Raw genomic sequence first — 16,443 nt, 5'->3', positions numbered from 1 at the left:
ACATGTCAATGTTAGAACAAAACTAGAAACTCTCCTCTATAAATAGGGATCATTCTCCCACAATAATCTCTAATGTCATTTTGTACTAAACTATTCACTAGAACTCACAAAATGAGAGCTTGAACCTATGTATTTGTGTAAACCCTTCATAATTAATGAGAACTCCTCTACTCCGTGGACGTAGCCGATCTGGGTGAACCACGTACATCTTGTGTTTGCTTCCCTGTCCTTATTCATTTACGTACTTATCTTCACTAGTGATCGAAGCAACCAAGCGAAGGTCACAAACCTGACACTTTCTGTTGTACCAAAGTCCTCGCTGATTTTGTGCATCAACACATTATATTAGGGTTTTTGGGGCTGCTGCCGCATGCGTTTAAAATACAGGCTATTTATTACTACGGTCTGGTGGTATTTCTCTTTATTTGTGAGTGAAACCAAATTAGTTTGCCCATTATGTGGCTTAGCCTAACTCCTCCCTCTCCCATGTGACAGCCCGTCCCTAATTTTACTATTTTAAGAATTTTAAAAGTATGAATTTATTGAAATGCCCTAGAGGTGAAGGTTTTTGGCTTTCGTTGACCACCGTATAGTGAGAGATACGAAATTCTTTTAGCATATTCATGAAGTACTCGACGATACAAATGCATACAAACAAGCAGAAGTGAAGTTGGAGTTACAGGTAAAGTTTTATGGAACTGCAAATCCGAAAAGTCCGTTGGTACGGACACTATTTATTATTTTATGCATTTACCATATTTATATGGTTACTATTTTAATATTAGTTGATAGAAAAGTTTGGAAAAAAAGAAGAAGATGGAATTAGATAGAAGAGAAAAACAGAGGAAGAACGAGGGGGCGGAACTGCCTAATCGTGGAAGAGGAATGAGGGAATGAGCAACCAATGAGGAGGAGAGATGAAGAGAATGGCCAATCAGAAATAGAAGAAGGGAGGGGAAATGAGACAAGAAAGTGGGGGAAACACAGGTTAGTCTGTGTAACTCGTCGGGCACCACCCACACTGCCACTTTCTCTACACTTTTCTATCGGTTTTCTAGCTATCTAACCCTTATCACCACCTAAAAACAAATCCTTATCTTCCTCTCTTCCATTTCCAACCAAATTTTATTGGGTTTGAGCTTGAATTTGAGTAGAACGAAACCCATGGGTTCCGTGGGTGCCATGGTGAAATGCGATGATTGTGAAGGTAACCCAGTAAATTAACAGTACCAAAACACTCCCCTAGAACCCAGGAACAAAGCCCAAACAAGTTTTGGAGCGTCGAGTTCGATTGGAGGACAAATTTTGGAGAACACCCAATTTAAGGTTTCCGTACGGTTTGAGCTAAATTTGGGCTTTTCTCAGCCAAATTGGCCCTAGTCACAGGTATAAAACTTGTTCCACTCATTGAGATCTTCATTCCTGTAAAATTTGAGAATTTTTAAAAATAGTTGATTTTTCCGGTGAGTCAGGGTGGCCGACCGCCACCCTCGGCGGCGCATGGTCAGCGGACTGACAATGTCATTGTAAGTCTTATTAGATGCCCTAAGTTCCTATTTGAGATCCATATGATGTGAATTGATTATTGTGAACCTAGTTCGATTAAGGTATATCATTTTATTATTATAGCAATCGATGATCCAACCGTTGGATCATCATCAAACTTTAATATGTTATAGTACATAATATTCAAGGACCATAGGAACTTATGGATCAGGAATCAGATATACAGATCTTCCCGAATTGGATTTGTAAGTTCAGAAAATAAAATGTTAACCGCCACTTGGTTTTGGCAATTGGCGGAGATCCGACCGTTGGATCGTAATGAAACTTTAGGATGTTGTTCTAGAAGTATAACGTGGATCTTTGGAAGTAAGGGATCGGAAATCCGTGATGCGGAGCTTTCGAATTGAACTACGTAGGGATGTGTGTTATGTAAGTTACATATTTTATTGATAAGAATTCTGAGTTGTGATTTGATAATTGTTCTAGGCGACAATTGTTCGTGACGCCTCTATGGTTGTGCTAGGGAGTTGTAGCGTGAACTCTAGGTGAGTGGGCTTTTGGTTTTCAGTATATACTTATATACTTGGTATTTTTCCCAGAAAATGTGTTTAAATGAAATTATGTTTTGAAATGCCAAGCCTATTGATTTATACTTAGACTATGAAATTGTATGGTGTGTACATATGTGATTTGACACGATGGACACTCAGGTAAGTACCAGGTGAGTTGTAGATTGTTATTGTGAACTGACGTTTATGTAAGATGCGTTGAGAGCTCATAAACCTACACCCCGGTGTTAGTGCTCCTGCCCGTGGTTAGGGTATAATCCTTCACGTGATGTTCACCTCCCGCACCATACGCTCACCTTGGATCCAAGTTAGGTGCACAGGCCTGTCGTACAGACCACTATAGGTGGTTCCGACTTGTAGGTGACCCGCGATTATTCGCACAATCTTCACATGGTCGTAGCTTTTGAGCGTATTTATTTACACCTAGTCCTGTCGTATAGACCACTATAGGTGGTTCCGACTCGTGTGCAGGTATACTTGATGAGCTATGGATTCAGCCGCACAGACCACAATAGGTGGATCCAGCTGACATATTACTTTTATTAATTTACTTCACCTGGTTTACTCGTTATTGATGCTAAGATATTTGACATGGCATATGTTGATGCACAAAACCGGATGGTCTTGGTACAACGTAAATCCGACCGTGAATCTGCAAGTAATGTAAATAACACAAGATGTATCGTGGTTCACCCCAAGGTTTGGGCTACGTCCACATTGAATATGTATTGTATTTCTCTGTTGAAGAGGGAGAGAGAGAGCTTAGAGCTTAGGGGGTGTGAGGAAGCTTTGAGAGGGATGAGGAGAGACCTCTCCCTTTGTAAGGGTGAGGAGGCCCTTTTATAGAATAAGGGCTCCTCCCCTAATTACATATTTGCCCATTCCTTTATTACATAATTACATTTAAGTCCCCCGAGTATTTATACGAGGTCTAAATACGAGGCCCTAAATATGGTATAAACAGTAGTCCCCTAAGTCTTCAGTCAAGAGAGTCTTTTGGCTGGAGACTTAAAATTCAGTCCATGTGTGGGCCGAAGTAACTAGATGTTGTCTTGAACTGATGCTCGATATGAGGCAGTGCTCATTCTGAAATAACGTTCAACTAGAAGTAGCACACGCTGCGAGGCTACTCGGCTCGTGGCTTATGTTGCCATGGTTGGCTCAGCTTGCGGCGTTTGAAGGTGAGTGAGTCCCTTTTATAGAATAAGGGCTCGCTCATCAATACATGAATGATAGGCTAGAGTTGATGCTCTCTAATGATGGTGAGGGAGTCCCTTTTATAGAATAAGGGCTCGCTCATCAATACATGAATGATGGGCTAGAGTTGATGCTCTTTAATGATGGTGAGGGAGTCCATTTTATAAAATAAGGGATCGCTCCTCAATACATAAGTGATGGGTTAGGAGTGATGCTCGAGGCGAGGCGGTTGCTCAGCTGGCGGTGTTACTCTCTAATGATGGTGAGGGAGTCCCTTTTATAAAATACGGGCTCGCTCCTCAATACATAAGTAATGGGTTAGGTCCCCCAAGTATTTTTCATGAGGCCCATTTGAGGCCCAATATATGGTACATAATGTAGTCCCCAAGTCTTCGGTCAATAGAGTCTGTTGGCTGGAGACTTCAAATTGAATCCATGTATGGGCCGAAGTGGCGGTTGTTCGGAAACGGTATTTGTATACCCTGCACTGAAGCTTTTGTAGGTGAAGCTTTGCAAGTGGAGCTTTGAAGCTATAGCTCTGTAAATGACGCTTTTAAAGCTAGAGCTTTGTAAATCAAGCTTTTGAAGCTGATTGGCATGAGTGATGCTCATGAATGTTTATGTTGAGTGACATGAGTGATGCTCATGGATGTTGTCATGAGTGATGCTCATGAATGTTAACATGAGTGATGCTCATGAATGTGGACATGAATGATGGTCATGGATGTTTATGTATGATTGTCATGACTGATGCTCATGAATGTTTATGTATGAATGACATGAGTAATGCTCATGTATAATTTGGAGTACTGGGCGTAATTTTGATCACCTGGTTGGTGGCATGAAGGAGAGTACGGGTTGTACATTTCATCACCTGGTTGGTGGTATGAATGGCTAGTTGCCAAATGATTTTAGAGTACGGGTTGTACTTTTCATCACCTGGTTGGTGGTAATAGCGGCAGATTGCCGAATATTTTTAGAGCACTGGGCATACTTTTGATCACCTGGTTGGTGGTAATAGCGACAGGTTGCCGAATAATTTTGGAGCACTGGGCGTACTTTTGATCACCTGGTTGGTGATAATAGAGGGTCTGACATTTTTGGGCATATGGGCGTTTGCCCTCCACATGACATTGCAGCCCATTACTTTGGGCTTGTAGCCCATTATTTTGGGCTTGCCTTTTTTTTTTGTTTTTTGTTTTTTTTTGTTTTTTTGTTTTTTGTTTTTTTTTTGTTTTTTTTGTTTTTTGTTTACCCTCTGATGGGGTTTATACAGATATCTCCAAAAGATACGAAAAATAAATTACATCATTCAAAAATAAAGGTTTCGACAGTTGCGTTTGTGCGTACTGGGCCTCTCTTTCTGTCTCTGTCATGCATGTGCACCCAATTTAATCATTAATATCTTCTTTACCGATTATCCCTTACCACTTGCGGTCCTGCTCATTCAAATCATAATCTTTGAGATTTTATTCTCTTTTCTGCTTTGCTCTTTTTTCTTTTGCTTTTGTTTTCTGCGTCTCTTTCTTTGTTTCTCCACCTCCACTCTCTCTGGCAGACTTGCTTTTGCTTTTGCTGACTTGCTTTACAGCAAACACATATAGCTTTTCCATGTGGGTGGTCGAAAAAAGCCAACCAGATTCATCATTTCTGATGGCATCACCGACAGAAACGGTTCGAGCGTTTGCAAAAACATGATCTGCACATCTGAGAAGCAGGGATATTTCGATATTTGAATCTCAAAGATTGACCAAAACCTTCAAACCTTAACAGCAGTTGAGCTACGCAGCCATTGTTATGAAAACAAATTCTGATCTTGCAACAACTGTGGCTTTAGAGACCGACTAATAGAGCAGCTTCCATGGAAGAAATGGGGGAGATTACCCAAACGGCGTGGTTTGGCGTCGGAATAGCTCGACTTCGAGAACGTAAAAGCTTCCTGCAGTCTGCGTGAAACGGGTCATCCTCTCACGGCATGTAAAAGCTTCCTGCGATCTCCAGTCAAGTACTGACTACTGATTGATCCAGAGAGCTTCACTTTCCCCCCTGGAAGGCCTCCCTTTCCAATCACGCGGACAGGAGGGCAGTTTGTTCCAAGAAAAAAAAAATCAACATCCGCACCAAGCTGCTTAAGACCATCAACCAAGTCTCCAGAACTGTCGAGAGAGCAGCAATAAGCAGAATCCGATTCGACAACGACTTGGAACCCGACAACTTTATGGTGCCGGAGATTTCTTCAATGGGTTGCAGCACAATCTCCAAAACTGTCAACGGTTTCTCTGCCGTGGCAACTGAAGCTGCAATTCTAAGGGGATCGACCCTTAATTTACCGATCGTAAAACTGCCCGCAAACCCATATTTCAGCTTCAAACTCAAAGAATTTGAGGAACCCAGAAAATGTGACTTTAAATTTGAGGATTTGGGTATTTGGGGTTTGGAAACATTGGGAAAAAGGTTGATGCTTTGAGCTTCATTGCTGCAGATTTTGCTCACCTGGGTCATCTCTCTCTTCTTTCTCTCTCTAAAAACTCTTTTTTTCTCGTTAAAGACTCCATCTTTTGAACTTCTGAAAACTCCTGAGCTGCTGCCGCCCCAAAAACCAGCGCTTCGTCCAGCTGCTGCACCCCCGTTTCGAGAATGAAAGCAGGATACGAGTTCTTCTTCCCCTCGAAGGCTTTGAGACTGATATATCCAGCAAGAGTGATGAGCAATCCGATGCCCGCTCCTCCAGCCAAAGAAGACGTGATCCCCTTCCTGAAATACCCAAAAACTCCTCCGCCGATCAGCACCAGGCCGTAGGGGATCATCAAGTAGAAATCGTGCATTTTCTCCAACTGGGTTTCTGGGAAAACTCTCCACAACTGCTCTTAGAGCAAAGCTTTTAGTGTGACGGCGATTTGACGAACCAAAACGGAGGCGTTTTGGGTAGGGTGGTTTGCTTGGAATAACATAAACGGAGGCGTATGGTGATTTGCGATAATGGGATAGAGGGCTAGTAGTATTTTGGTGAGGAAGAATACGTGTGTTTGGATAGCACGATAGCATATGTTTGGCAAACATAATAAAATCCGATCGGTTATGTTTGGGCAGATTTGAGATGAACAAGTGTTCTTTTTTCTGAGGACACAGAAACGAATAGAAAGAGAGAGAGAGGAGATGACATGGTGGCTTGCCGTTTGTGGGGATTTTCTGAAAAAAGATTTGGGTTCTTGATTTTTGCAGATTCACGGTGGAGGTGAAAAAATGAAAGAGAACCGACGTAATTTTTTGTGTCAATTCCCACAGACGGCGCCAAATGTTGATGCACAAAACCGGATGATCTTGGTACAACGTAAATCCGGCTGTGAATCTGCAAGTAATGTAAATAACACAAGATGTATCGTGATTCACCCCAAGGTTTGGGCTACGTCCACATTGAATATGTATTGTATTTCTCTGTTGAAGAGGGAGAGAGAGAGCTTAGAGCTTAGGGGGTGTGAGGAAGCTTTGAGAGGGATGAGGAGAGACCTCTCCCTTTGTGAGGGTGAGGAGGCCCTTTTATAGAATAAGGGCTCCTCCCCTAATTACATATTTGCCCCTTCCTTTATTACATAATTACATTTAAGTCCCCCGAGTATTTATACGAGGTCTAAATACAAGGCCCTAAATATGGTATAAACAACATATATGTTTTGCTAATTCGAGTATGGTTTCGATATATGTATATATTCTATTTTCTAGGAAATTATACAGGTTTTACGGCGAGGGATTAGAACTTTTGTTAAATGAAATGGTTTTGAAGAGCTTTGTTTTTGCCCACTCACACTTTCTGTTTTGCGCCCCTCCAGGTTTAATTTACTGAAAGTTCATATCGACAAGGATTCTTGGCAAATCTCAGGATAGGTGGTTACTTCTGAGGGTATAATCCTTATCCACTCCATTGTACTTACTTATGCTCTAACGTCACGTGTGAAGTGGGTTTATTCCTGCTCACCAGCGCACTCTGGTATTTAGGCACTCTTAGGTTCAAATTTATTCACATTTTTCCACATTATCACACTTTATGGCTTCGTCACCTTCCAGGTGTCGGCCAGCACAGCTCGATTCGGAATCCTAGTAGACATTCCGGATCGGGGTTTGTCACCTTAATGTAAAACATATCATTGTACTAAAAAAAATACAGATTCTGCGGTTCAATTGCGGTCATATACATGCACTGCTAAAAGAGATTTTTGCAGCTTCCTTATTAGTCGGCAGCCATGCATTAGGAAGAAAAGAAAATCATATTTTCTTCGTTGTTTTTTTAAGAGTATTGCTGCATGTGTTAGGTTTTTTTACAAGTCATTATCAGATCATAATCTATGTTTCTCTCATGCGTTGCATGCATTAGAATAGGCTTTGGTTTTGGCTGCTACTGCATTAGAATAGGCTTTGGTTTTGGCTGCTACTGCATGTATTAGAATATGCTTTTGGGTTTTTGTTTTTGTTGCCGTTTGCATTGATATTTGTATTATACTCTCTATCGCTGCATGAAATATCATTGGAGATCAAAAGTATGTTAGCTGCCTCAAGTACACAGAGAGCTACCTTCATTTAAGAAAAATCAGTAGTTTTATTGCCGAGTGTCTTTAAAGAGAGTTTATTTAATTTTTAGCCACTGATTTTTCATGTGCTTTAATTTGATATCGATTATGAAAATGTGCCTTGTGATTTTTGTAATCGGTTGATTTTCAAAAATCATTTCATTTCATACATCTTGCATGATTGCGTTAGTATCTTGCAAAGTTTGAGGAGACAGTGATTGACGGCCACGTTAGTGTCGTGCCACTTCCACTTGAAGGCTGAAGAGAGATCAAGTAACAAAGCGCGAAAACAAAACTGCCAACTAGTATGTGTGTCTAGTTGATGAGTTTTGAAAGTCTTTCTTTACTCATTTCTCTTAGAGTTTGTCTTGGCTTGGGAGCCTGAGGATTTTCCCAGTGGTGGGTTTTGCCTCGATAAATCATACATCTTGTTTGTTGTGATGTGGATGTGAAAATTAAATTGAGAATGAAATTTGAATTAGATTTTTAAGTTGGAACCTATTCACCCCCCTATGTGTATGATAGTTTGATACATAATATCCAATCATCGAATACGTGATGATCGTAAATATGGCTGCCTGGATAAACAGATAGGGAACTTCAACTGCGACCTGCGATTTTCGATCATTGGTTAAAGTAATAAAAAGCTAGCAGCATTCGTTAGATTCATTGTAACCTTGAGGAGTACTACATTGTACAAACAAAGCGTGAAGCGATACATAAGAAAATTGTACCTGTGCAAGTGAAATACATCCCGGAAAATTTTTCGTGACACATAACAGTTCTCTCTGTTGCAATGTGTTGCTAAACGGTTGAGCTGTTATTTATGCCCATGAAGAGGACACCGGCGTACATTGAACCAAATACGTTGAACAAATTTTGCTTGTCTCTCTGCTAGTAAAAAACTACTAGTCTCTCAAGCGTCATGACATCTCGGAAGGAATTCCATCAACGACAAGTACTGCGAGAGAAAAATACAAGGCCCCCAAGTAGTAACTATCATGAAGAAAATCTAAATCCGTTCGAGTCCTCAAAAAACATGGTCATTGTAACGGATGCAATGATGATAATCTGCAGCGGAAAAATAGACAGCATTCTTGCAGAATTCCCAAGTAAACTGAATTGAAAAGTAGAAATTCAAGAGCACAAACGATGACCTCAATTGTTTTGAATATATCGAAAAAAGAATTCCTCTTCATGAAAAGAAGTTCTCTTGATGCACAAGCCCTGAGGAGTTCACGTTTCGAAAGAGAATACTCGCTAAAGGAGAGAGCATTCTCATGGTTTTTTGTCTTATCGTATGGCTGTGACAGATCTTCCTCTAGCTTCCTCCCAAAAGAAGATGCCTTGAATTTTTCTGAAAACATATTGACGGGTGCATAGTTGTGAGGTTCGGTGCGATACCAATAGTGTGATTGATCCTTTTTAGAGATACCTGCAGAACCAAAATATAAACTGTTACCTTAATCTGAAGAAACGAGAGCGTGAACAGGAATGCATCATAAGCTGCAACTCACTTACCTCTTGAATGCAATCAGCAACCGCTTTCCTCTCAGGACACTTAAACCCACAATCATCGAAAAATTTCAACACATGATCACGTGGACCGTGATAAACAACCTTCCCTTCTGACATTAAAATAAGGTCATCGAAGAGATCAAAGGTCTCCGGCGCTGGCTGAAGAAGAGAAACTAGCAAAGTAGCATCTGTTATGTGCGCCGGATGCTGAAGACAAGCAACAATCTGGAATGCAGCGGAACTGTCTAAGCCGTTTGTTATTTCATCCATGAACAAGGCTTTTGCGGGAGCAACGATCATCTCCGCTGCAACATATTAATCCACGTCTTAAAACTATCTGTAATCTCGGTAAAACCTTCTAAAACTATCAATATTTCTATTTGCATTACCTGTTGTGAGTCTCTTCTTTTGAACACCAGAGATGCCTCGTCTCATGGCGTCTCCAACCAGGGTGTCAGCACATGTATCAAGTCCAAGGATCTGAAAAAGCACCACGAACATTATAACATGCTCGGAAGCATTTGTGCAGACACGAACATTATAACACGCTGAGAAGCATTTGTGCAGACACTAATTTCACCTTTAAAATGTAGTCCGTCTGAAGGTTTGTTTTAGTCCTTGAACAGAAATTGCCGGTCATAAGTGAAAACAATGTCGTAATCATGGAGTGAATAACCTTCAAGTACTCGGTCTGAAGAGTTGCTTAACCTTGACAAAGAACGCAAATTGTGAGAAATCGATGAGCTCACAACCTTGATGAAGAATCGAACTAGGACGTGCGGTACAGAATACTAGCCTGAAATTCATTCTCAATGACTATAACACTCCTTGATGGTTAGAGAAGGTCAGAGTTGAAATACAACTTCTCGGTGCCCCAAGAAGCACACAAGTTTGATACCCATTTTTCCAATATTGCTTTAATTTAATTAATGCCAAATTTGGATCTTCGAAGAGAATTAATTTTCACTCCCTATTTCTCCTCTTGCACTCCTCTTTATATTTATCTCTCAAATATTCTTTGATTCGTTCAATCCTAAAACCACGAGAGGACTGCAGAAGCCAAAAACGAGAATGTGAACATCACTTCCCATCTCAGAATATTATAAACTAATTCAAAGACAATATTCAAGAGATTACAAATTATTTAGTTATGGTTTTGAGCATCTCATGGCTGCAATATTCATAACACATTATAAATGGACAGAGATGTTTTCTTGATTGTCTGGTGACCACGGAAAGCATGGTCACTCACTGTCGAATTTGATATCAAATGTGGAGAATACATGGACGTGCTTTTACTGTTTAAATCTCACCCCTTAATATCAAATTAAACTGTAAGTGACCATGTATACGAGTCACCAGGTGACCAAAAGGACGAGACTCGGAAGCCTTGTTGTCTAAACTAAAAGGGAGCAATTTCATCCACCAAATTTGAAGAGCAAATCATTCTGTACATAACAAAGCCCCTATTGTTTTGGGTTCTTCACAAACACCACCACTTTCATACACAATACATTTCTCCATCTACAAAAAATAATAAAAACAAAGAGAAAAAAGGAGGGGGGAAAAGGGATGCAAGGATCATCTCTCCTCCCCATCAATCCCTTCTACCACATATGTCCTAACAGCATCAGCTCAGAGTATCAGACAGACAAACCCAAGAATTTACGAGTAGAGAAAAAAAATTTAAGAATTACCCTCACTTTCTATATTTCCGACATCCTTAAACGAATCACTGGGTTATTACGTCCGTTGGTAGCCTTTGCTCTCTGATCTTGAACCCGGATAATCACTCCGATCAGTGTCTGAATTTTCACGCTGGGAATCAATTTCCACACTACCTCCTTCAGTTCTTCGGTGCCTTCGATCCTGAACATTAAGAAGAAAAATCGTGTTCAGAAGACAGGTGAAAATCATCTCTTTGTATAAAAGTTAAGAGTAAATTGTACAAATGGTCCCTCAATTTTAATCAAATTGGAGCAATGGTCCCTCAACTAAAAATCCATTACCATTGGTCCCTCAACTTATCAAAATGTGTAGCTATAGTCCTTTTCATCAATTTTGTCAAAATTTTGTCAAAATAAGCTATGTTGGAATGACCATTTATATAATTAGGGTCCCTCAACTCATCAAAGTGTATAATTATGGTTCTTTTCGTCAACTATGTCAAAAAATTTGTCAAAACGAGTTATATTGTAAGGATCATTGCTACAATTGGATTAAAGTTAAAGGACCATTTCTCCACTTGAATTAAAGTTCAGGGACCAATGGTAATGAATTTTTAGTTGAGGGACCATAGCTGCACGTTTTGATAAGTTGAGGGACCAAAGGTAATGGATTTTTAGTTGAGGGACCATTGCTCCAATTGAGTTAAAGTTAAGGGACCATAGCTACAATTTACTCAAAAGTTAACGAAGCCTGCATCTTGTGAGGACTGAAAACAAAATGGATAAGACGATGGGAGAACAGAATGTAAAGCGTGGGAAGAGATTTTGATAGAATATTGAGCGATTAAACGCACGAAAAGGTTAAATCTTGTGCATGGGAAAATGTTTTGGTCATTTGAATCGAAATTCAATTCGGGAGACAGCTAAACGAGCTCTACATTTACAGATGTAACAAGGACATGTCAGAGGCAATGTGGTCAGAAAATGGAATCAGATATTTCCTTCCGGGATTCAAATGCAGTCGAGCCAGACCAGAAGCTGCCAGTTCATTCTCTTTCTAACAGACATAATTTCAAATTAATATCCAACAGAAATTGTGTTTTAGAGATGGAATGAAAATCTAACCTCTCTTGGTATAGGATATTCCTCAGATTCGAGCATACGGACAACTTGGCTCATCTTGGGTCTTTTTTCAGAATCTGGATCAACACACCTCAAAGCAGTCAAGAGGGCTCGTTTTAGGGCTCTTGTCGATGGTCTCACCTCAATGTTTGGGTCTACCACTTCTTCGGATCTTCTGCTTCCAACCATCATTTTTAGCCAATCAACCAGATTTACCTGTGAGCATTAAGACTACATGTCAAACAAAACTCCAGAAATTCATTCAGCAAAATGAAATGTTGATCAAACGATTGACATTGCAACATTAAAGTTTTATTGCCATTTCTGTCTGTGGAGAATCGAAGTCCAATGTAAACTCTACCAGATTACTCCTCAGGTAAGCTCAGCGGTTAGTCAGCTAAGTACATGAAAGTTTTGGTTTTTACAAATCCAGAATCAGGCCAAGTATATTTAGTAGGAAAAAACAGAACCAAAGCGATTTGGATGGGTCAATTAGGGAGGGCCTATGTTGGGCTAGACAATCTGCGCACTCCTAAGCATATTTTGACTGTTGTCATTCACTGTGTAATATGTATTTTCAAAAGACATTCACTACTTAGTACAAGCAATAAATCCAACTTGCATCAAGCACTTATGATTCTACGCTGACAAAAATGTGGTATCTTAAGATGGCTAGAGTGCAAACCTCATGAGCAGGGCGACCATAGTCCACAGGGTCTCTTCCAGTAATTGCTTCTAAAAGCAAAACCCCAAAGCTATATACATCGCTCTTTTCATTCAATAGTCCGGTATTAGCATATTCAGGAGCCACATACCTGAAATTTTTTGGTAACAGGGACAATGATTACACGAGAAATAATTAATCATCAGCATCAGTTATCAATTTATTCTGCACATCTAAAACTGAAAGACGCGACATTTTTTAGGGGCCAAAACAAACCATGCTCAAGAAAGAATACCAACCCAAAGGTTCCCATAACACGCGTTGTCACATGACTAGTTCCTGCACCCAGCAGCTTGGCCAGCCCAAAATCAGATACCTTGGAATTGAAGTCTTCATCAATCAATATATTGCTTGACTTAATGTCTCGGTGTATCACTTTTGGTTCAATGGCCTCGTGTAAATAGGCAAGACTGCAACAAGTATATCTCATTAAGTGAAACTAGGAAACCTGGAAAAAAGAAAGTAATTATGTAGGTGATTTGACTTACGCTTTTGCGGTCCCAAGGAGAACCTTTATGCGTGCTTCCCAAGTGAGATATCCATGGTGGCGCATTGCTCCGTGAAGCCACTGCTCCAAGTTTCCATTGTTGACATACTCGTAGACCAAAATCCTGAAATTTTGAAATGCAAATGAGACCAGCTCTTATAGTTCAGCTGCTACTTCAACCGTCCTAGGCTATTATATACTCAATACACTTCTCAAATAACAAAGCCACAAAAAACAATTCAAAAGAAAATGGTACCTATGAGTCCCTTCAACGCAGTATCCCAGGAGGCGAACCAAATTCTTGTGGCGCACATGGCCAATTGCTTCAACTTCCACCCTGAATTCTTTCTCGGCTTGGCCTCTAAAGACAACAGGTTCAGACAAGTTCATGGAACCAAGAAAGGTGAATGGAGAAACCAAAATAGAGTCAAGATACAATCATATTTAAACTCACAGGTTGTTTAGGATCTTTTTAACAGCCACTGGAGTCCCATTGATGAGATGTCCCCGGTAAACAACTCCATATCCACCCTCACCAAGGACATTATCCTTTGCAAACCGGTTTGTTGCAAGCTCCAGGTCCCTTAATGTAAACCAGTGCCCCCAACCCAAATGTGAGAATTCAGGCAGACCAACCAGAGGAGACGGTGCAGTTATTGGATACGATGAGGAAGCCTTATACACAGTAACCGTGCTGGAACTCCCTTCTTCTCCAGAATGGGACAGGACACCATCATTTTCTAGACGATTAAACGAACCTGACTGGCTGCTATTTTCTCCATTATTTGATTTTCCCATATCCAAATGGACCATGATCTTATCGGATTCTCTGTCACTAGATTTGTCGTGAATGGTGAGAAGAATTCCATCACGAGGAGCAAACTCCCTAGCGGATACTTGCTCCACCCGCACTTCCTTAATCTCTTTCGAGACAGTTGGGATTTGACTAAGGGGTATCCTGTCACGAGCTTTTCTCGATTTCTTACGCCAAGTAAGACACATTGATAGCACAGTAAGGATAGCAATGATAAACAATGCAACAGCAATTCCAATTACTTCCCAGACTTTTAGATTAAAGATGGGAGTTTCCTTGGATAACTCTGATTTGAGATCAGAGGCCATTCTATCAGCTACCAACAAGCCTACACATACACAGCAGAATCTCGCATTAAATTTATTCTGATTCATCATTCATATCACTATAAAAAAAATTCAAAATCTGTTCTTTCAATCCATTGCAGCATCTAGAGATTAATAAAATACAAAAAGTTAGTATATTTTTTCACCAATTCCACAAATACACACATACACACACATATAAACGCAATAAGAGGAGAGAACTTTGAAATGCGACCAGCTTAAATTTCACTTCAATCATTTTACCACCAACATAAACAACAATTCCCAAATGATTTTAAATTTGTAAACGTATATTCACTCACTTACCTCTTTGAGATGGAACTCAAAAGAGCAATCTTGAAAAGCCAGATCTTTGAAACCCCTTCAGCATTCTTTACCCCAAATAAGGCACAATTCCAGATCTCTAACCAGAACTAAGAAAAACCCAGAAACATACACCAAGAAAACCTCTCAAGAAACCCAAAAGATCCCACTTTTCAATAAAATTAATTTAAAAAAAAAAAAACAAATAGAAGCGGTAAACTCAAATCCCTTTGTGGGTTTTCACTGTGGGCCAAATGTGTTTCTGAATCTAAGTTGGGAAGGAGCTTTCAGGCACCAAAACTAATCCATCTCAAAAACCCACACCCAAAAAAAACCAGAAAACTCCTGTGCCTGTGCAAAAATGTACAGGGTCATGGAAAAAAAGTGATCTCTGTGAGTGGATGGGGGATATAAGAAGAAGGGGTGGAGTTATCAGTGGTAGGTCAGGTGGGGAGTTTTTGAGACCCACCCACTGCTGAGAGTTTCCTTACAAACAGTAAAAGGGATGCATGGAATTCTGTGATGTTTAAAGGTACTGAGATTTTCCTGATTTGTTTGTGAAACATGACTGATTGGAGTTTACCAGTAATTTACTTTATTCAATTGTTTTTTTTTTTTCATTATTAATGTATTTATTTTTAATAATTTATTGCTGTATTTGTGGCTGTATTCACACTCACAGCTCTGAAAGTTCTCTGCTTTTTTGTTATATTTATTGTCATTTTGTAATAAAAAAGTATTATTTATTTTTAATTATAAACTTTATATTGTCGAATCTCAACAGTCTACTTGGTCAAGTCTGAGTTCATAGGTACAAACTTTTATATGGAACTGTTAGGATATCTTACATGCAAGTCTCAGCAATTACTGAATTTGGAATGTCAAAGCCATCTGTCAACAGTTGTCTTCATCCTTATCACATAAAACCCAGTAGTCTTCATGAACTAATTAGCAGAAAATTGCTATCAGATTAGTCCTATAAACTGTGGATCATTAGTGAAACTACTTGTTTTGTCTGTAATTTTCTATGGATTTTGATTCCCCTAAGAAAGTAATTATCTAGAATGAGGTTGTAAATCTCTTTACGTCTGATTTTCTTCTCACGCGACAAGTCATATGAGGAGACAAACAAACATTAAAAGCATACAACACGTTCCATGTGTTCAATTGACATTTTGATGGTTGAAACTAAACCAAATTGTGTATTACGAATTTGCAGTTTAGACAATTCAGTCGGTTTGATGTCCACCCCTAATAAACGCAATGCAATTGATGGTCTAATATCTTTAATCATAATTTTGAGAAATTCTTGCCAAAAAATTAAGAAAATGAAAAGGTGCTCATGAAATTTGGGTATAAATCTTGATGATTGTTAAAAATGGTTCAATGAGCCAGATCACGGGCTGGAGTACTAAATTAGTACTACTAATGCAACCCTATGAACCAAGAAAGGAAGGGGATAGGTCACGGGACAGCAAGGCATGTGGTGCCATCACCAGAAAAAATTGGTTCACCAATAAATACTGAATCAAGTGAAGTATAAGAAAGAAAAATGTAATATCTAAAAAGGGTATAATTTGAAGGGAAATGGTAAACACACACGTTTTTTAGCCGCTTACGCACTTCTGTTTAATTTTGGCCGTTGATT

At 39.7% G+C, this 16,443-nt stretch overlaps 3 protein-coding genes across 3 annotated transcripts; all 3 read right to left on the bottom strand.

Moving 5' to 3' along the window:
* Window positions 1–5,232: 5,232 nt before the first annotated feature.
* Window positions 5,233–6,097, bottom strand: LOC126618280 (protein FATTY ACID EXPORT 5-like). Its single transcript, XM_050286328.1, has 2 exons — window positions 5,823–6,097; window positions 5,233–5,428 (listed from the first exon to the last, which is right to left on the bottom strand). Exons 1-2 carry the CDS (start codon window positions 6,095–6,097, stop codon window positions 5,233–5,235), a joined length of 471 nt encoding a protein of 156 aa, XP_050142285.1.
* Window positions 6,098–8,433: 2,336 nt separating this feature from the next.
* LOC126618278 (pleiotropic drug resistance protein 3-like) lies at window positions 8,434–10,254 on the bottom strand. The gene is made up of 4 exons (XM_050286327.1): window positions 10,251–10,254; window positions 9,742–9,900; window positions 9,356–9,657; window positions 8,434–9,269 (listed from the first exon to the last, which is right to left on the bottom strand). The coding sequence occupies exons 1-4, from the start codon at window positions 10,252–10,254 to the stop codon at window positions 9,156–9,158; spliced, it is 579 nt and encodes a 192-aa protein (XP_050142284.1). The 3' UTR covers window positions 8,434–9,155.
* A 488-nt stretch (window positions 10,255–10,742) lies between these two features.
* On the bottom strand, window positions 10,743–15,344 carry LOC126619553 (probable receptor-like protein kinase At5g18500). Its single transcript, XM_050287960.1, has 8 exons — window positions 14,799–15,344; window positions 13,807–14,494; window positions 13,609–13,713; window positions 13,354–13,476; window positions 13,105–13,275; window positions 12,827–12,956; window positions 12,145–12,357; window positions 10,743–11,221 (listed from the first exon to the last, which is right to left on the bottom strand). Exons 2-8 carry the CDS (start codon window positions 14,472–14,474, stop codon window positions 11,096–11,098), a joined length of 1,536 nt encoding a protein of 511 aa, XP_050143917.1. The 5' UTR covers window positions 14,475–14,494; window positions 14,799–15,344; the 3' UTR covers window positions 10,743–11,095.
* Between the last annotated feature and the right edge of the window lie 1,099 nt (window positions 15,345–16,443).

This window comes from Malus sylvestris, chromosome 4 (assembly GCF_916048215.2).
Source record: "Malus sylvestris chromosome 4, drMalSylv7.2, whole genome shotgun sequence".
NCBI lineage: Eukaryota > Viridiplantae > Streptophyta > Magnoliopsida > Rosales > Rosaceae > Malus > Malus sylvestris.
The sequence above is the reverse complement of the archived record's forward strand: the minus strand, read 5'-3'. Positions and strand labels throughout refer to the sequence as shown.